This window comes from Elephantulus edwardii, unplaced genomic scaffold (genome assembly GCF_000299155.1).
Source record: "Elephantulus edwardii isolate Elephantulus edwardi_28Jun2011 unplaced genomic scaffold, EleEdw1.0 scaffold00120, whole genome shotgun sequence".
Classification (NCBI taxonomy): domain Eukaryota; kingdom Metazoa; phylum Chordata; class Mammalia; order Macroscelidea; family Macroscelididae; genus Elephantulus; species Elephantulus edwardii.
The window spans coordinates 3434728-3456670 of record NW_006399870.1 but is presented as its reverse complement, the minus strand read 5'-3'; the positions used below and the strand labels follow the sequence as shown (position 1 = coordinate 3456670).

The 21943-nt window shown below is 40.4% G+C and overlaps 1 protein-coding gene across 1 annotated transcript in view; it reads left to right on the top strand.

Annotated features, from left to right (window-relative positions):
• LOC102851165 (beta-galactosidase-1-like protein 2-like) overlaps positions 1 to 21943 on the top strand; it is a 92725-nt gene that overhangs the window by 27255 nt on the left and 43527 nt on the right. Inside the window, exons 8-9 of the mRNA XM_006892849.1 lie at positions 2683 to 2775; positions 10134 to 10215. Of these exons, the coding sequence (XP_006892911.1) occupies positions 2683 to 2775; positions 10134 to 10215 (175 nt within the window). The remainder of the gene's footprint in view (positions 1 to 2682; positions 2776 to 10133; positions 10216 to 21943) is intronic.

Below are 21943 nucleotides of genomic sequence, written 5' to 3'. Positions count from 1 at the left end.
GTGGATCCAACTAAGATGAAATCATTGGCAATCTCAATCCTTTCTCCATCCATCATGATGTTCCTTATCAAACAAGTGGCAAGGATTTTTATTTTATTGACGTTGAGATGTAATTCCTATTGAAGGCTGCCGTGTTTAACCTTCTACAGCAAGTGTTTTAAGACCTCCTCACTAAATAAGGAACACAACTTGAATCCACACAATTGTTCCTCTGGAGAAAGATATATAGTCTCCTCCCATGCAATTCACTGCCTCTGAAAACCTGCTATGAGTCAATTCTGACTCAATGGCACACATCAACTAATATTAAAAAATACTTATTGTTTATCTGAAATTCAAATTTAATGTGAAACCTATACTTGGACCGTGAAGCAGTCATCAGAGCAGAGCAGGAAAACACTGCATGCTTCGAAATTGGGAAGGGTGTATGCCCGGGATGTGTCCTATCTCCATACATTCTCAGCCTATATGCAGAACAGATTATCCAGGAGGCTGGACTGTATGAGAAGAAGTGTGACATCAGGATTAGAGGAAGATTCATCAACAATCTGCGTTATGCAGATGACACAACCCTGCTTGCTGAAACTGAGGAGGACTTGAAGAACTTGCTGTGGAAGGTCATGGACTGCAGCCTTCAATATGGATTGAGGCATAATATCAGGAAAACAAAGATTCTCACCACTGAGCCAATTGGCAGCATCAGGATGAATAGTGAAGAGATTGAGATTGTTGACAGCTTTAGTTTGCTTGGCTCCACAGTCAACACTCTTGGCACCACCAGCCAGGAAATTAAAAGGCACATTGTGATGGGAGAGTCTGCTGTTAGAGACCTCTTCAAAGTAATGAAGAGCAATGGTGTCACTCTGGGGACTAAGTATGCCTATACAGGCCTGTGTCAGAGAGCTGGAAAATTACTAGGGAGGATAGAAGGAGAATTGATGCCTTTGAGCTGTGATGTTGGAGAAGAGTATTGAATATACCATGGACTGCTAAGAAAATGAACAAGTTCATCCTAAAGAGGGTAAAACCAAGCTACTCCTTGGAGGCAAGGATTCTGAAGCTTAGTCTGACATACTTTGGACATGTTGCAAGGAGGGACTAGTTTTTGGAGAAAGATGTCATGCTTGGGAGGGTGGAGGGACAGTGCAGGAGAGAAGCACCCTCTATGAGGTGGATTGATTCAGTGACTGGGGTAATTGGAGTGGACGTGTGGGGGAGAAGACAGAGAGAATGGCACAGGATAGAGCAGGGTTTATCCCGTTTTACATAGGGTCGCTATGAGTGGCAGGTGACTCTATGGCACATAACAACAACAACATCCTATATTTTTAACAACAACAGCATTGCTTCATATATATACATTTGGAAGTTGAATAATGAGTAAGGAAGATAAAAAAAATTAATGCCTTTGAATTATGGGAGAAGTGAAAAATACTGATGTACGGTGGACTGCCAAAGGAACAAACAAGTCTACTTTGGAAGAACTGCAGCCAGAAAGTTTCTGAGGGGCAGTGATAAGGAGATTTCATGTCACATGCTTTGGGCACGTTATCAAGAGGACCCAGTCTCTGGAGAAGGACATCATGCTAGGAAAAGTGGAGGGTTCATGAAAAGAGGATGACCAACCAATGTGGATTGACACATGCTTGGTACAATGGAATTAAGCATAGTAGAGATTCTGACGATGGTGCAAGGTTGAGCAGGATGTTATTCTGTTATATGCTGGGACCAATTCCAATGTACCTAGAACAACAAATTCTGGTAACTCTTATTGTATGGGAAGCAAAGAACTAGGAAATTATTAGCCTAAGCTTTTCCATATAATATGGGATTGCTGGAGTTGTTTAAACACAGATGGTCCAGCAGGTTGAAGTAGGAGTTTAAGGAGTCCTAGTGTTATATGGTGTTATGTGTTGGGCTATTAGCCCAAAGGCCATTGATTTGAATCTACTAGCTGCACTGCCATAGAAATATGAACTGTCTGCCCCTGGAAAGATTGGCAGGTTTGAAAACCTGCTGGAGGGTCACTGTGAGCTAGAGTTGACAGCAGTGCTTGGGTTTAGTTGTAGGCTGTGTGGTAGACATAGGAATGGAAGCAGTAAGGAAAGTCATAACAGGAAAAACATTTTGCAACACAGCAACTGCAGGATATAGAGCTTTTGAGATGATTGTTTTTAAGTGGAGCATTGTGTTAGCTTTTGTTGTTATTAGGTGCTGTGGTGTCCACTCCAACTCAAAACCAATAAACCAAACCCAAATGGACTTACAAAGATGCTCCAACACTGTAAATCTTTATAGGAATACACAGCCTATTTTTCTTCTGTGGAGTAACTGGTTGGATTCAAACCTTTGACTTTTTGGTTAGCAACCCATCATGTAAAGTATTGTTACTGTTGTGTGCTGTTGAGTCAGAACTGACTCATAACAGACCCTCAGTGGGACTTTGTTGTTGTTGTTGCTGTTGTTGTAGGCCGTAGAGTTGGAAATGACACATAACTGACCTCCCCCAGTGGGTTTTCAGAGGCAGTTAATTACACAGGAGGAGATTGCCCATCCTTCTCCCAAAGAGTGGCCTTTGGGATTGCAGCACAGCATTTTACCACTAGACTACCAGAGTTCCCCTAAAGTATTATGCTACCCAAACTTCAACTAAACTTCTGACTATTTATCTCTTCTCCACAGTATAAGCTTGGAGGACCCATTATTGCTGTGCAGGTGGAGAATGAATATGGCTCCTATAACAAAGACCCAGCCTACATGCCTTACATCAAGAAAGTAAGAGCATATCGGTTTGTTTCTTCTTCTTTTCTTTCCTATTATTTCCTCCAAACAGCAAACATTTTATACCTTCTTAGCTCTGATGACTTCTCCCATGGCTCTTCCTAAAAGCTGAGTCTCAGAGAAGCAAGAACTCTGTTCAAGTCTTTAGCTCACTAAGCTATACTAAGAAAATTGGAAGACAGCTGGACAATTGAATGAAAGGGATCCATATTCTCATTCCCAAAAAAAGGTGATCAAGAGAATGTAGAAACTACTATAAAGTATTATTAATATAACATTTGGAAGCAGGAGTGGCATCCACTTCCTAAACAACATGCCTTCTGAAACTCTGTGAACTTTGAGAAACAGCAATAGCTGTAGAAAGGCTTAAGGTCTTTTGTTCATAGTGTTACTATGAGTCATACTCGACTCAAAGACAATCAACAACAATATCACATACAAGTAAAAGCTTGCTGTAAATAATTTAAAACTGGCTAGAACATTACATCAGCATTCCAGAAATTCAATCTGGATTCAGAAGATGCCATGGTACAAGGTTCATTATTGCTGATGTCAGATAGATCTTGAATGAAAACAGAGAATCCCAGAAAGGTTTTTCAATTGTAGGATTTTTTTAAAGGAATTGTCTTTTATTTTGTGAGCTGTATGTTTGATTTTTCATTTTCTCTGTGGTAATAATATTACAAACAATGGGCTACTTTTTTTTCCATGCACAATACAAATAATTTTTGAACTAAAAATATTTTAGAGCCTTAGAAATTTTTACCTATAAAAGAAATATATTTTATATTACTATGCTCAGTATAACAAGAATATTTAGATTACCAGCAATCAGATAGCCAAAAACAATCATATTCAATCATAGTGACTTCATGTATATCAGGGAAGGACTATGCTTGTATGGCTTTCAGAGATTCGATTTGGGGGAGAGTCATGTTTCCAATAAACCTCTATGTGGACTTGAACTTCAAACCTTTATTTAGCAATACATCCTATTCCCCCTTAGCAAGGTCCTATTATTGTTGTCATCAAGTCAACTACTATGCATAACGACAGATCTGAACCTTGCTGTATCTTGTACCATCCTCAGGTCTCCAACATGGTCAAGTCACTGCATTCCTTCTCTCTTTTTCTCTGATACAAGCCTATGTGGACCATAATACATTTTGGATACCATTGAAAAGAATGGGAATCTCAGAACACTTAATTGTGCTCATGAGTAACCTGTGCATAGATCAAGAAGCAGTTGTCCAAATAAATAACCACATCAAAAGAAGGAAAACAAGAAGCAATTGTCCAAGCAGAACAAGGAAACACTGCCTGGTTTAAAAATAAGGTCAGTTGTACATCATGGTTTTATCTTTTCTCCAAACCTATTCAATCTGTATTCTCAGAAAATAATTTAAGAAACTGGACTATATGAAGAAGAATATGGCATCAGGGCTGGAGAAAGCCTCTCAAAAAGTTTTATGCCGATAATACAACCTTTCCTGCAAGTGAAGAATACTTGGAACACTTATTGCAGAAGAACAGACACTAGTCTTCAGTATGAATTGCATCTAAACATCACAAAAACAAAAATCCTCCCCTCTGGAAAAATAGGCAACACCATGATAGAGGGAGGAAAGATTGAAATGGTCAGTGACTTAATTTTGTTTGGATCCACAACCAACACTTATGGTAGCAGCAGTCAGGAAATCAAAAAGTATTGCACTGGATAGCTATGCTTTCTGGAACCTCTTTAAAGTATGAAAGAAAGATCAAGGATGTGTACCTGATCCATGCCATGGTATTTTCAATTGTTTCATATGCAACTGAACGTTGAACAGAGAATAAAGAAGACCAAAAGAAGAATTGATGCCTTTGAGTTGTGATGTTGACTATCCCAGGGACAAACAAATCCATCTTGGAAGAAGTACAACCAGGGCCCTCCTTAGAGGCAATTATGTTGAAACTTCATCTCTCACAGAAGGAGCATGTTTTTAGGAGGGACCATTGAACTTTATTTAGCAGACCATTCTAGTCACCCTTAACAAAGTTCCATTATTGTTGTCATCAAGTCAACTACTACTCATAACAACAGCTCTGAACCTTGCTGTATCCTGTGCCATCCTCAGGTCTCCAACATGGTCTAGTCATGCTGGGTAAAGTAAGTGGACAGCGAAAGAAGGGAAGACTTTTGATGAAATGGGTTGGCAGCTATGGGCTTGAACATGGCCGAGATCGGGAGCAAGGTGCTGGGCAGGGCAAAATTCCAATCTGCTGGTCATAGAGTAGTTACACACTTAGTCAAGTGGACAATACCTAACAACAAACATTATCGCAGATTTGGAAAGCACCCCTGGGTCTTGTGGTGGTGTTCTATATTTTAGTTTTATCTTTCAGACTGGTCCTTTCAATTTCCAGTGGTTTTTTTTCCCCCTCTTGTATAATTGTAAAAATTTGCCTCTTTTCCTTGTTTAGACTATGCACCAACTCAGCACCCGAGGATTATACAGCTACTTTGTGGTGCTCGACTTTAATATGTTTGAAATATGTTGAGGGCTATGGTGTTAGTAATGGTACCCTATTTGGTGGGCCTGATAATTTTTGTGTTGACACCATTCCCAGCATCCTTCCTTCATTGCTTCATTCCCATGCGGTTGTCACTCAGCTCCTCTTTGTTGACTTTCATCAGTGGTTGCAGCTCTCTCGTATAGGTGCTGCTTTTTATAAGTTCTGATTGACTAGTCACATTGAACAGGCATAGGTGTTGCTGGGCACAGAAAAGAAGTATCTGACTTAGTTGACTAATGAAGTTAGAAGAAGCTTCCTGGCAGGGCACCAGTATCTAAATCATGATTCATCCTCACTCACACATGGGAATATTTAGGGTTTTAAAACTCTCTGCACACAGCCGTCTGAATTGTTCATAGGGCTTTCTTTATTAAGAAAACTATGACATTAGGATTAGAGGAAGATACATCAACAACCCATTTATGCACATAACCCTTGCTGAAAGTGAAGAGGACTTGAGGTACTTGCTGCCGTGGACCAAGCACTGCAGCATTCAATATGGATTACATATCACCATCAAGAAAACAAAAATCCTTACCACTGAGCCAATAGGCAACATTATGATGACGTTGTTGTTGTAGATTGCTTTCAAGCCGAGCATGACTCATCATGACCTTATGAACAAAAGGCCTGAAGCCCCTCTACAACTATTAATACTTTATCAAAGTTTATAGAGTGTCTGGAGGCATGTTATTTAGGAAGTGGATGCCGCTCCTGCTTCCAAAACTATCTATTATCATTATGGATAGAGAAATAATTGAAATTGTCAGTTCTTTCATCTTGCTTCGATCCAAGCAAATACCCTTGGTACCAGCAGTCAGGAGATCAGATGATGTATAGCATTGGTAAAGTCTGCTGTTGAGACCTCTCCCAAATTGTGAAGAGGAATGATGTCAGTTTAAAGACTGAGAGGCACCTAATTAAAGCCATGGTCTTTTGAATCACCTGAGAGTTAGATAATTAAGAAGGGTAACAAAAGAAGAATCAATGCCTTGGAATTATGATGTTGGAGGAAAATGCTGAATATCCCATGGACTGCCAAAAGAACAAATATGTCTTAGAGAAAGTGCAACCCGAGTGCCCCTTGGAGACAAGCGTTTCGCACATAGCTTGGGCATGTTGGTAGGAGAGGCTATTCCTTGGAGAGGGACATCATGGTTGGAAACATAGAGGGAGAGGAAGATGCTTAACAAGATGGATTGACACAGTGACTGCAGCAATGGACTCAAGGATGTCAGAGATACTAAGAACGGCACAGGATAGGAAAGGGTTCAGATCTGTTGTTCATTGAGTCGCTATGACTTGTACTCAACATGAAGGCACTTAACAGTGGCAGCACACAGCTATGTACTGTAGTAGTGAAATCAGCATTTCTGAGTGGCACCCACATCTGAGTCCCATGTGAGACAGAGATTGAGAACAACTGGTTCAAAAGGATATCAAATGGATCAAGGAAGAGCAGAGACATAGTAATAGAAAGCAAGTGGGTTGATGTTCAAATTTTATTCTAGTCACTAGGCTGTTGTGACCTGGAACAAAGGATTTAATATTTTTAATTGAGATTTTAGTGGAATTTTACAAAGCATAATGGTTTTTTTTTAAAAATCAATCATTCATCCATATTTTGTTCCTTAACACATCAATTACAATAGACACAGTGTCTAATCATCCGTTCATTCCATATTATCCTCTCTGTTCATCTTAATAAGTGTTAATTGTCTATTAATTTGTCTCCTACTCTCCCCTCTACTCCCCTACCTATCCTGCCCTGGTAACCAAACTAGATTGATTTTCATAAGTCTCAATTGTATCTTCTAGGAAGTGGGAACAATAAGTTCTTGCTCTTCTGAGTTGTGAGATTATGAGTGTTATTAACCAACTTAGAGTCTGTGGAGTTACTTTGGAAGACTTTGGAAAGTCAGTCATGGTATAAGTGGAAAAACCTTCATTTATCTCACGTGTTGCACCAAACTTAAGTCTGCTGTGGCTTTGGCCTTGACACCCTGGACAAACATCTATTCTCTTTTTTTTTTTTAGTTGTCATTTGTATGAAAGTTTACAAATTGGCTTCTTAGTCAATTTTTCATGCATGTTTTATTCCATAACTTTCATTATAATACCTACAATGTCTGATCATCCACTTAACCCATCTTGTCTTTCTCTTTACTCATCTTAATAAGTGTTTTGAAATCCACCCAATACTCTGCTGGAGAAGGAGGGGCAATATCCTTCTGTGCCAGCTGGATACGATTTGATGGTACACAACAACAATTTTTTTTTAACAAGTGTTTTGGACAGCATCTTCTGTGTCACATCTTTATTTTCCTTTTGGAGGCTGGTAGGTTTCTCTCCATTCTCCTTTCCTTCTCCTCTCTTCTGGAAAGTTCTTTTTAGAGTGACCAAGGGTGGCTTCAGGGTCACTATTCTCCTATGGCCACATTGTAGCCACATACTTTCGGCTCCCATCCATTTTGATATTGCAGCCCCCAGTACATCCCACCTTGCCAGTTTAGGTGGAAACACCTCACCAGAGTTCTCATATACGACCCTGAGATCTTGGAGATTCAGCCACTGTTTACTTAGTTACAGAAAAGAAGTGCTATGCTGAGAAGGAAGAGGGCTTGCAGTTCATTCAGATCATCTGCACAATCTGGTTCCCTGGTGTGTGGGAACAGTGGACATGAACGGACTCTGTGACCCGCAGACTCAGCAGACCTCTGCTACCTGGAGGCCCTTAGGGGCCCCTGACTAAGTTGCTGTGGCTCTTTCCTGTGGTGCTGTGGACATGGCACGGATGACATTGGTTAGCGTGCTTCACCCTTCCAAGCCTTAGATTCATTGTGTGCAAACAGGAGAAAGGAACACATTTTTATAAGGCTTCTGTGGCAATTGGATGTTGTCGCAGTTCATGGCATATTGATGCTTCCCAGTAAATATTAATCTTCCTAATTAATAGGAAGCTCTGGTGGCCTAGTGGTAAGGAACTGTTCCACCAAGGAAAATGCATGCTGTTTGAATCCACTAGCTGCTCCTAGAAGAAAGATGGATAGCCCGTCCCTTCATGTGTGATTTATAGCCTCTGAAAACCCACTAGAGGGTCAGCTATGAGTTGGTTCTGAGTCAGCCATACGTAACAACAGCAACAATTCATTAATGTGGAATCAGTAAATAAATGCCAGTGAAAACTCACACAGAAATAGTGAAGATTGTATTTATGTCCTTCCAACCCACATGCTGCTGTCAGTGTGTGGTAGGAACTGAAATCAATGTTGGTAGGTATGAAGGCATGTTGTGTGGGCAGGTGCATGGATAATTGTGGGCAGGACTTTCTTTTAAAGATATAAAACACGTTTAAGGCTTTTTAAATTTTTAGTGAACTGGATATATTCATGCATTCTGATGGTGTTTAATCTATTCAGTCAGTGATTTTAGCTAGTAATTTGGCAGTAATATTACAAACTACTTACAGCTTTCTTTTTTGTTAAGATGTAGTTGCTGTATTTATTAATATTTATAACTTTTCATTGTGATTTGAGTGAATATTTACAGAACGAGTTGGGTTTCCGTTCCACTTTCCATACATACTATGTTTTGTGTCATTTGTTATCATTCTTAAGTTGTAGCCTCATTCTTTCCACTTAATCTGTTCCCCATTTCCCTTTATCCTTCTATCCTACTCCTTCCTGTCATCTGAGCTTTGTCCTTGAGAAAAGGCTGCCCTTTTGATCTTCTATGGTTGACTCTTCTAAGGTTTTGAAGCTTCTAATATTTGACCCATTAATTCCACATTTCAGACATTTATACCCAGGACTTTTGATGAAACCACATCTCTTTCCATGGCTTAAACTCTCGCAGCTTAAATTGCCACTGAGCTGACAGCCCTTCTGTTCTTTCCTTATCAGCACCTGGGGTTAAGCATGAGTGACATTCCCTTTCAGCTGAAGTAAGCAGCCATATTCTAGTATCTGTAGGGACAGTTGTAGAAAGAGACTCCTTGTTGTGCTATTCTTGGTCTGAATGCACCTGGTCTCAGGGCCTTGATTGTAGGCAGGTGTGTCAGTCCATATCTTTTATTAGCTCTGTAGACCCTTAACAAGTCCTCCTTCCTGTGACACTATGTTTGTAAAAACGAAGGTTTATCAGTTATGGAGATTGAGGACAGTCTATTGCTAATGCTTAGCAAAAGACTCTGCACCAGGGCCAATGCCCCATAAGTGCTAACTACTCTTACTTTATCCTTCACTGGTGCCCACAGTGGTTATCAACCTTCAAGCATGGCATGTGCTTCCATTTCTTTTCTTGGTGTTTCTGGCATAAGCCTTTGTTTTCTGCAGCATCTGGTGGGTATAATGTATTATGGGCATGTGACTCATAGTGTCCAGTCTTGCATCTGCTGTTGACTAGAGCCCAAACTGGACTGGATAGGGTAGGGTGCTGACTTACCACCTTTAATGTGGGTGAATAGGCCAAGATGAGTGTTGTCTCTGAGATTCTGACCACTGTGGAGCCCAGTGAACAAGAAGGACGAGGTGTGTGAAGACCTTGTCAGGGATAGCAGACCAGATATCAGACACTGTATCCATATTAAGATTGTCAGGGATTCCCCAGTGTGTGGCAGCCCTGCCACAGCTAAACCTGGAATCTGGTCTTTCTGGAGCTTTGTCAAGGGATGAGCACAGTAACCATACTGAGAATCTCACATTCTCTTCCTCATCAGGCTGACCCCACCCAGCTCCATGATGCTGCCGACTCTGAAGAGTACAAACAGGCTTTGATGTGTCTTCTTTTCCCCACAGGCTTTAGAGGACCGAGGGATTGTGGAACTTCTCCTGACCTCCGACAACAAGGATGGCCTGAGCAAAGGAGTCATCCAAGGAGGTACTCCACGGGGGCTGTACAGGAGAGCCACTGCCCCGATAGGCCTGAGCTCCTCTTCTGTTTACATGGAGTGGAACCTGCTGTTTTTGTTCTTGAAAGAATCATGGGGGCTGCAAAAGAGATGTACATTACCCATTACTATAGTTGGTCTCCCCTGTTTGCTGACCACTCACACCCTTTTATACTCAGGACATTAGCAGTGCTCTGCAGGCCTAAGAACAGAGAATGGTACATATGGAATCTCAGGAAGATATGAAATGTCCACAAATGGGAATATACAGTGCTTTGCTCAGAGTTTGCTCAAAACCCGGGAGTGGCTGACCCTTCCCAGGTCCACCATGGCCTAGACAGGGCTGGACATGGGGCTGGGAATGTGGGATGCAATGGAGAGAGAGAGAGAGAGAAACTGACTGCCCACTATGCTCAGCATTGGTACCCCAGCCCTGCCTTCTTACTCTGCATGGGCTGGCCAAGCCTGTTTTCAGACAAGCTGCCTCACTCTCGGGCACTGGGTTTTTCTTCCTCTCCTGCCCCAGGACATTGCTGTGGAAGTTCCTCCCTTCCATCCCATATCATCAGGCTCTCTCTTTCTGGTGGATACTCTCACCTACATATAAAAATTGTTGTTTCTCCTTTCTACAATTATCTCATTTTTGTGTCTAGAGATTGCTCTAGTTCTTTGAAATACTTTTCATCAAGTGCCCCCTTCATTGTCTAGACTCAGCCCTTTTCCACAAGCTCTTCCTTAAACCACCATAATAATGCCCTCACCTTTACTGTGATCACCAGTGAGCTTTATGTATAAATCAGAATGTTCAGTGTCAGTTACCACAGACCTTGTTTCATTTGGCAGAGAGTACTAACCTCTGTTCCTTGAAATGTTTGTCATCTGATTACCAGGGCTCATGGCTTTCTGTGAATTTTGCTCATCACCTTTCACCTCCCTGACCTCTTAATGTTGACATGCTTTGTGATGACCTTCATGGAATTCTCAGTAGATTCATGACATTAAATCCTTTCTATGTATTGATGAGTCTAAAATCCTCAGGTACCTTTCTCTGCATCCACACTTGCATATCTTGCTGCCTCATGTGTATCTTCTTGATATTGCAAGTGTAAGATGCTTAGCATTGAAGTTCTGAGACTTCCGCTTTCCAAAGCCTATTCAACCTGCGGTCTCCGTTTTATTAGTAAATTGCCACTCCTTTTATGTTTGCTATTAGTCATTCTTGACTTCTTTCTTGCTTTGCACTTGTCATGCAATCCATCAGTGAATCCATTGACTTTATGGTGCATAGTGCATAGGATGTTGCACTGCTAATTCAAAGGCTGTGCCTCCTGGCAGTTCAAATCCACCAGTATCTCTGGGAAAGAATGATGGGTAATCTTCTCCTTTCTCATTTACATCCTCACAAAACCGGGCTGCCCCTTGGAGGCAAGGATTCTGAAGCTTTGTCTGACATACTTCGAACATGTTGCAAGGAGGGTGCTGACTTTCTCCTTTGAGAAAGAAGTCATGCTTGGGAGGGTGGAGGGACAGCACAGGAGAGGAAGACCCACTATGAGGTAGATTGATTCAGTGTCTGGGGTAATCAGGGTGGGTGTGTGGGAGACAGTGAGGTTGGCATAGGATAGAGCAGGGTTTAGGGCTGTTGTACATAGGGTCACTATGAGTGGCAGGCAACTCAGCGGCACGTAACAACAACATGTTTCATATAATCATCCTCTAACCCCTAATCTGCCCACTAAATTCTGCTAGCCTAGTGATTTCCACGCTTCCCCTTTTCCTGTCTCTTTCCCTCCTTTCCCTTACTATTTTGGACATTTATACACATATTACTATCTATCCTCCCATTTTTACAATAATGGTCTTACTCAGCAATTGTCCTTATGATACTGAGCTAGCTCACTCAACATAATACTCTCAAGTCTCTCTCATATTATGTTGTATTTTACAAAACCGTTATTCCTTAGTGCTGTATTAACATTCCATTGTGTGAATATACCACAAGTTCTCAATCTATTAGTTTGTTGATGAGCATTTGGACTGGCCCTCATGTTCTTTCTATTGTGAACATTGCTGCTATGAACATAGGTATACATGTCTCAGTTCTAAATCCTTTGGAGTATATTCCTAGGAGGGCAATAGCTGGGTCATATGGAATTTCTATATTCAGCTTTTATGAGGAATCACCCAACTGCTTTCCAGAATGGTTGTGCCATTTTATAATTCCACCAGCAGCTCATGAGAGTTCCAATCTCTCCGCATTCTCTCCAACATTTATTTCTTGCTTTCTTGTTAAGCTTTGCTACTGCTACTGGGGTTAGATGGCATCTCACCGTGGTTTTTATTTGCATCTCTCTTATTGCCAGTGATTGTGAGCATTTCTTCCTGTGTTTGTTAGCCATATGAATGTCTTCCCTTGTGAAAGGTATTTTGCATATCTTTTGCCTGTTTTGTTATTGAGTTTTCAGTTCCTTGTGGAAATTCTGTATTATTCCATTAAGTTTTGTCATGAGACCCATGTCTGAGATGGCATTGCCAAATATTTTTTCCTAATCAATAGGTTTTCTTTTCACTATGTTGGAAAAAGTTCTTGATACACACAGGAACTCAATTTTTTGAAAGTCCCATTCATTGATTTTTGTCCTTTCCTGGTTGTGCATTTATGGCTAAGTCTGGAAGTCAATTTATGCCATAGACTAGAGCTTCTAAGTTTGGTCCCACTTTGTTTCCTGTGATGGTTATGGTTTGAGGCTTTATCCATAGGTCTCAGATCCACCTTGATTTGATTTTTGTGTATGGTATGAGATATGGATCCTGTTTCAGCTTTCTGTAGGGAGATGTACAGTTTTGCCAGCACCATTTGTTGAAGAGGTTGTTGTTTCTCCACTTAATAGGTTTTGATTCCTTGTCAAATTCCATTGATTGAAGTGATTAACATTCAAAAGAAGAGCAAGCGGGAAAGGAGAGAAGGAAAAGGAAAAGAAGATATTATCTTTTTAAAAGTAGAATAAGCTGTGTGGCTTCTGAGGTAGGGAAAACTTGCTGGCCAACAGAGCCCACTCTCAAGACTTGAAGTTGGAGTACACTCACTCATTGCGATCACCTGGATCCATAGGAGGGGAAGTTGAAGGAATTCAACAATGAATAAATAGACTGAGCTGGAATGTGTTCCTTCAGTGCTGCCCACTCACAGATGTGTGGATGAACAGGGGAGAATATTTGTCTTGAGGAAGAGGGAGTCGTGAGGATCCCCAGCTTGTTGACATGACTTGGCTAGGACTGAGTGAGGAGACCAACAGATCTAAGATTCAGGGTGCTTAAGCTTACAACTGATGCCCATTTGAACTTAACTATGGATAGTTGGAGATGAGTTGACCAGAACCCAACCAGATGAAGAGGAGTTGATCCATGCTGTGAGCTAGAGTAGATTGCTGCAGCCTGATCAGGACTGGACTTGCTTGTGCATGCTCAAAGTTTCCAAATGGAACAGAGGATCTTTCAGCAAAAGGGACATGCTTGTTCCCTCAGAGTACTGGTTTGATAGGGATGGACAAGTCAACAATTAGCTATCTAAAGGGGGGATATTAAGACATGAGGCGTAAAACAGCTGGCTTACATGCTTTCACAAAAGTAGTCATTCCTAAGTTGATTCTAAGTGGGGAAAAGCCACAATATAAATGAGATTATATGTATAGATATATATGTATTTATTTCATAATATCTTTATTTCATACATATTTCATATATATTTATTTCATATATATATGAAAGACTTTAGAAAGCACTATGTACCTGCATGAAACACAGTGAACATGAATGATAAAAATATTAACACAAAAAGAATCCAACATTTCTCACATATTTTAATTGATCTCCTTTCTTTTAAAAAAAAAAAAAGAAACGCAAATCTATTGCCTTCCCTGTAAATTTGTCCCAGCATAGCAGCCTATGTGTGCCTTACAAAGTACAGTTCTGATCATCTTACTCCTGCTTAAATGCCGCTGCAACAGCGAGTGCTCAGGTTGTGACAATGGCCTGGAAGACCCGCACTCAGCCCCTAGGACCTGGTAGATCATGATCCTGTGCCCTTACTTGCAGACCTCCTTCCTCTGTATTGCAGTGTGGACAAAGCGGGCACACCCTGGCCCAGCAACACACTTTAGCACTTGCTGTGTTTGGATGTCTTCATTAATTGTTCCTGCACTTCCTTCATATTTTTTCAAGTGCTACTTTGTCTAAAAACCCTATTTGAGTTGAAGCTCCTCCTGACAACTCACCCTGTCCTTTCTCCCTGCTTTAGCTGACTTCATAACAGTTATTGCCTCTAATATCCGATGCTAATGATCAAAGACTAGCCAAATTGTGGGATGATATCAAGGACATCATCTATGAAGAAAGAAAAAGTTTATCAAAAAAAGAGAGAAAAGACCAAAATGGATGTCATCAGAGACCTTAAGACTTGCTCTTAAAAAATAGAGAAACTAAAATAAAAGAGAAAAATGGTAAAGTTAGCTGGATATTTCACGGGGCAGCTAAAGAAGACAATGCAAAGTGTTATAATAAAATGTGAAAATCTGGAGTTAGAGAAGAACATTTTCAGCATTTCTCAAACTGAAAGAACTTAAAAACAAATTCAAGGCTCGAGTTGCAGTACTGAAGGTTATATGGGCAAAATATTGAATGATGCAAGAAGCATCCAAAGGAAAAAAAAATGAAACATAGAGTCATCACTGTACTGGAAAGAATTGGTCAATAACAAACCGGAAATTAGCATATGATCAAGAACCAGTGGTAGTGAAGGAAGAAGTTCAAGCTGCTCTGAAGGCATCGGTGAAATATAAGACTCCAAGAATGGATAGAACACCAACTGAGGTATTTCATGAAACAGATACAGCCCTAGACATACTCATTAATCTATACTCGTAAATTTGGAAGACAATTTACCTGGCCCAATGACTGGAAGAGATCCATATTTGCTCCCATTCTAAAAAGAAGGATAACAGTGTTCCACAACAGTGTGTGAAAAATGGTCAAACAATATAATTAATATCACTTACAAGCAAAATCTTACTGAAGATTATTTAAAAATCACAGAAACAATACATTGACAGAGAACTTCAAGAAATTCAAGATGGATTCACAAGAGGCTATGACATTAGGGATGTCATTGCTGATGTCAGATAGATCCTGACTGAGTACCTGAAAGTACCATAAAGATGTTCACTTGTATTTTATTGACTCCGAAAGGCAGTTGACTGTGTGAATCATAATGAATTACAGATAATTTTGAAAGGAATGAGAATTCCAGAATACTTAATTGTGCTCATGAGAAACCTACGCATCACCAAGAAACAGAACAAGGTGATATTGCATGTTTTAAAATCAGAAAAGGTGTATGCCTGTGTTGTACCCATTCTCTGTAGCTTTTCAATATGTATGCTGAACAAATAATTTGAGAAGCTGGACTATATGAAGAGGATTGTAGCAATACCACTCAACAGCCTACATCATGCAGATGACATACCTTGTTTGTGTTTAGTGAAGAAGACACAGTGACTCCTACAGTGGGCTTGAGCATAGCAGGGGGTCTGAGGATGGTGCTGGTTAGTACAAGGTTGCAATCTGTTTTTTGCAGGGTCACTATGAGATGGAGGGAACTCGAAGACACCCGAGACATAACAGTACCCTGTGCAGTTTATTTCTCTTTCTTACCTGTTTCATCACAGAATTGTGTCCATGGAGCGAGGGTTTGTCTATTTCTTTCACGTGGCACCTTTTGCACAAAGGGTAAAGTGAATGGGGCTCCTCCTTCACCCTGCTGTCAGTGCCTGCCCTGTGCTAGCACAGTGACCCTTTGTTTTGTTTTCTTTGTCTTTCCCTCTACTTGACTGACCTGCTTGAAAGTATTAACCTTTATCTCTGTGTCCTTTGAATGGTGCGTGGTATGTGGTTGGCATGCAATAAGTGACTGCTGGATGAATGAAGAGAAAAAGGGCTCTTTTTAGAAGAGAAGGAAGATAGAAGTGGGGTGAGAGCAGCAAAAAGGAACTAAACTCTCATCTAGCGCAAGAAGCCAGTGGGTAGATTTTTAAATTGACAAATATAGAGCATGACATGTATGTTAAGGAGCCTGGAAGGCATAGTGCCTCATGTGCTGGACTGCTAACTGAAAGGTCAGAGGTTCAAATCCACCAGCCGTGTGTCAGAAGAAGTATCCTTCCATAAAGATTTACAGCCTTGAAAACTTGAAAGAGGGTCTCCATGAGTTGAAATGGATGCAAATGCAGTGGTTAAGGGTCTTACATGTATATTATTTAGACATCTGGAGGAAAGTATCAGAATAAAAAGTTTGAAATTATAATTTTGACAGAGTAGGACAAGGAAGCAAAACAACTTTTTAGTTTTATAAGCACATTTCTATTATTTTGCTTTTAGACCGTGAGATGTATTATTTTTAATTACAAATTGAATTAGCTTCAAGACGTCCTCCGCTGCAGTAGATTGAAAACAGTAAGTCGGGAGGCCAGACTGCAGTGGGTAAATGAGGAATAGGGAGGAGACTGAGAATATAAATCTTTTCTCAGGGACCCCAACATCCACAAGAGGTCTTTAATTCCTAAACAACGGAAAGAGAGAAAGTGAGTGAAAATATTCAGAGTAATCCCTTCCAAAGCATGAGAACACAGCGCCACTGTATGGAAAGGATGAGAAATGCTCCTGCTCCTGGAGAAGCCTGCTTTCTGCTCACCTGCAGCTGGCTCATTGCAGAGTCCTGTAATTGTTGGCTTAAAATCTCAGCGCCATTGACGTCTTGTGTCAGGTGAAAGTTTAGTTCTTTTTATTTTCAAAATTTTTTTTGTGATTTGCATACAAGTTTACAAAGCATATTCTTTTTTCAAATTCTCATTCATGTGTGTTCTGTTTCATAAGCCTCAGTTACCATACAGTGACTTACTGTCTTTCTCTTCACCCATATTAATAAGTATTCATTACCTACTATATAATTTCCTACTGCCCTCTTTTCCCTTAGCTGGTAGTCATTCTCTGTGTTTAAATAGCTTTTCATAAGTGTGATTTTCTATTTTTCCTTTTGTGTGTAATTCATTTCCTCACTCAATATGATGACTCTAGATTCATCATTATTTGAAGCTTCATTAATTTTTCATTGCTTTTCAATGTTGCTTAGTGCTCCCTTGTGTGAATATATCATAGTTTCTCTATCCATTTATTTGCTGACAGGCACTTGGGTTGTTTCCAACTCTTTGCTGTTGTGACAAGGGCTGCAGCAAGTGTGAATGCAAACGTGCATGTATCTGTTCTTGTCCCAGCTCTTACTTCTTTAGTATGTATACCTAGTAGGGGAATGGCAAGGTCAGATTATGTTTCCATTTTCAACTTTTTAAGCAATTGCCAGGCTGCTTTCCATACTGGCTGCCCCATTTTGCATTCCCAGCTGCAGTATGTGAGTTCACGTCTCACCACACCCTTACCAGCATTTGTCCTTCCCTGAATTGCAGATTCATAGAATGAATTTTGGAGTTGTTGTTGTTGTTATGTGCCATCAAGTTGCCTGCGACTCATATCAACCCTATGTACTACAGCCCTAAACCCTGCTCTATCGTGTGCCAATCTTATTGTCTCTTACACACCTACCCCGACTATCCCAGTCAACTAAATAAATCCGTCTCATTGAGGGTCTTCCTCTCTTGTGCTGTCCCTCAACCCTTCCAAGCATGACATCCTTCTCCAAGGATTGGTACCTCTTTGCAACGTGTCCAAAGTATGTCAGATGAAGTTTCAGAATCCTTGCCTCCAGGGAGCAGCCTGGTCTCATCATCTCTAGAATAAATTTGTTTGTTCTAGCAATCCATGGTATAGTCAATAGTCTTCCCCAGCACCACAGCTCACAGACATAAATTCTCCTTTTATCATCCTCAGTCATTGTCCAGCTTTCCAATCCATAGCAAACAATTGCAAAGACCATGGCCTGGTTCAGGTGCACCTTAGTCTCCAGACTAACACCTTTACTCTTCAGTACTTTGGAGAGGTCTCTGACAATAGACTTTCCCAATGCAATTAATCTTTTTATTTCCTGGCTGCTCATACCAACTGTTGATTATAGAGGCAATCAAACTAAAGCTGTTAACAATCTTAATCTCTTTATCATCTCTCATGATGCTGCCAAATGGCCCAGGGGTGAGAATCTTTGTTTTCTTGATGTTGAGCTTTAGTCCATATTGAAGGCTGCAGTCTTTGACCTTCTGCAGCAAGTGCTTCAGGTCCTCCTCTGTTTCAGCAAGCAAGGCTGTGTCATCTGCCTAACACAGATTGCTGATGAGTATTCCTCCAATCCTGATGCCACATTTCTCCTCATAGAGCCCATAATTTTCTGTTGTGAGATAATTTGAGTAGCATTAATATCAGATCTTCACTGAATGTTTGGTCAAGCAATCTGGGCAAGGGAATATTGGGGCTGGAAATTTTCTTTTATTACCTATTTGATTTCTTTTCTTTTGTGATCAATCTGTTAAAATTTTCTACCAATGTGTTAGTTTAGGTAGGCAATGACTGCCTAGAAATTTGACCATTTTTGTAAGTTTTCAGATTTGTTTGTAGGATTGTTGTTACAGTCAACCCAACCCAAAGCTGACCCCCCCAGAAGGCTTTCAGAGACTGTAAATTACATGAAAAGTGTTTGCCAATCTTTCTCCTATGAAGCAGCTAGTGGATTCAAACCACCTGTCTTTGGCTTGGTAGCACAATTTTTTACTATTAGGATACCAGAGCTACCTATATAGTTCTTAATAGTATTCTGTCACTATGCTTTTTATATCCATTAGTTGTGTTGTGATGTTGCCCATTTAATTTCTTATTCAGGTTGTGTCTCCTCTTTCTTTTCCTTTCTTAGATTTACCATGGGTTTTTCAATTGTCTTAATCATTCAGAAAAATGACTTCCAGTCTGGTTGATTATGTTGTTGTTGTCATGTGCCATCAAGTCGACCATGACTCATAGCAACTCTAGCCTGGGCCAATTTTACTGTCTCTGACAACCTACCCTCATTACCCCAGTTACTGTGTCAATCCATCTCATGTAGAGTCTTCCTATCTTGCACTGTCCCTCCACAATTTGAAGTATAGTGTCCTTCTTCCAAGGACTAGTCCCTCCTGGCAACATGCCCAAAGTATGTGATACAGAGCCTCAAAATCCTTGCCTCCAAGGAACAGCTTTGCTTCACCCTCTCCAGGACAGACCTGTTACTTCTCTTGGCAGTCCATGGCTTGTTCAATACTCTTCTCCTGCACAGCAATTTAAAGGCATCTGCTTCTGTCCTCTTTAGTCATCATCCAGCTCTCTGATGTGTAACAGGTGATTGCAAAGACCATGGCCTAGACCAGGTCCACCTTCATCTCTACACTGACATTCTTGCTCTTCATTATTCTGGAGAGGACCCTGATAGCAGATTTTCCTAATGCAGTTCATCTTTTTATTTCCTGACTGCTGGTGCCAGGAGTGTTGGTTATGGAGCCAAGCAAGCTGAAATTATTAACAATCTCAATCTCTTCTCCATCTGTCATGATGCCAGTTGGCTCAGTGGTGATAATCTTTGTTTTCTTGACATTTTGCTTCAATCCATATTGCAGACTATAGTTCTTGACCCTCTTCAGGCCCTCCTCAATTTCAGCAAGCAAGGCTGTGTAATCTGCATAACTCAAGTTGCTGATGATCTTCCTCCAATCCTGATGCCACATTCCTCCTTAAAAAGTCTAGCCTCCCAAATAATCTGTTCTGCATAAAGAATGAAAAGGTGTGAGAGATACATATCCCTGATGCACTCCCTTCCTAATTTTTAACCATGCAGTGCTTCTTTACTCTGTTCCAACCTCCTAGTCCAAGAATAAGTTTAGCATGAGCACAACCAGGTGTTCTGGGATTTCCACTCTTCTCAAGGTTAGCCACAATTTGTCATGATCCACAGAGTCAGATGCCTTTGCATATTCAATAAAACACAGACAGACATTCCCCTATTGCTATTGACTTTCAGCCAAGAGCCATCTGTCATTTTCAATGCTATTCCTAGTGCCATGGCCTCTTTTAAACACAGCTTGTATTTCTGGTAGTTCTCTGTGAATGTACTGTTTAAATTGTATTTCGAGGATGTTCAGCAGGATTTTGTTTGCATGTGGTATTAGTGATCTTATTTGATAATTTCCACACTCTGTTGGACCCCTTTTTGTAGAGTGAAAATATATGGATCTATTCCAATCATTTGGCCAGGTGGTTGCCCTCCAGATTTCTTGGTGTCCAGAGCTGCATCTGTTTGTTGAAATATATCAGTTGGTATTCCGTCAACTCCTAGGGACTTTCCGCCCCCCCCAAATCCTTTAGAGCAGATTGAACTTCCTTCTTCATTACCATTGCTTCTTGACCATATGTTGTTTCATTAAATTCTCGGTGTCAGCCAATTCTTTTCGGAACAGTGACTCTGTGTACACCTTCTATCTTCTTTTGTGTCTTCTCTTTTTGTTTTCCTTTTAAGTTTGCCAGTGGTTTGCAATTTTATTGACTCTTGAAAACCAGCTCTTCATTTTATTGGTTTCATTTGTTTTTCTGTTTTTTAGCTTATTGATTTCATCTCTTGTCCTTATAATTTCCTTTCTTCTAGAGGCTGTGGGATTAGACTGATGTTCTTTTCCTGTTTGTTGGAGGAGTTGAGTTAAATCATTAATTGTGCTTCTTCATTCCATTTTTAGGAGTGGGCCTATTGTTATGAACTGCCCCTTGAGGACTGCCTTAGCTGCATCTTAAAGGTTTTGGGACATTGTATTTAAATTATCCTTTGTTTCAAGTCACTTTTAGATTTCATTCCTTTTTTTTTCTATACCCCAATCATTTTCTAGCAGGGTATTATTAAACTTCCACCTGGGTGGTTTTGTAAGTTTACCCTCATGTGGTTAATTTCTAGTTTTATAACATTGTGGTTTTTGAAAATACTTTGTATTATTTTAATGTTATTTTAAATTTTTTTTCAAATAAAGTTTTGTTGGAACTCAGACTGTTCATTTGTATACATTCTGTTGGGGGTTTTTTCACTAGTTTATTTACAAAATTCTAATACAAATTCAAACAAATTCTTTCAATTTCCCTCACGCCCCCACCCATCAGATTAATACCCAAGGATTAATCCCCTCTTCTCCCTGTACATCCACATCCCTCTGCCTCCAGCCTCTCAGACCCCTCCTGGATCCTTATACTCATTTTACAATAGTGGTCTTATACAGTATTTATCCTTGTGGGATGGGTTAGTTCACTCAGCATAATGCTCTCCAGTCCCTCCCAAGTTAGGTAATAATTTACAAAGTTCTTGCTCCTGTGTGCTGCATAGTATTTCATTGTGTGAACACACCATAATTTCTCAATCCCTTCGTTTGTGGTTGGACATTTGGGCTGTTTCCATGTTCTTGCAATGGTGAATAATGCTGTTAATTGGTGTACAAATCTCAGTTTGTGCCTCAGTTCTCATATTCTCAGGGTACATTCCAAGTCTGGAAGCAGGAGCAGCATCCACTTCCGAAATGGCTTGCCTCCGGAAACTCTATGTACGAACAGTGCTCAGGCCATTCGTTCATAGGGTCGCTATGAGTCGTCTACGACCCGATGGCTCTAAACAACAAAAACAACAACAACAGCAACATATTCCAAGTAGTGGAATAGCTGTAT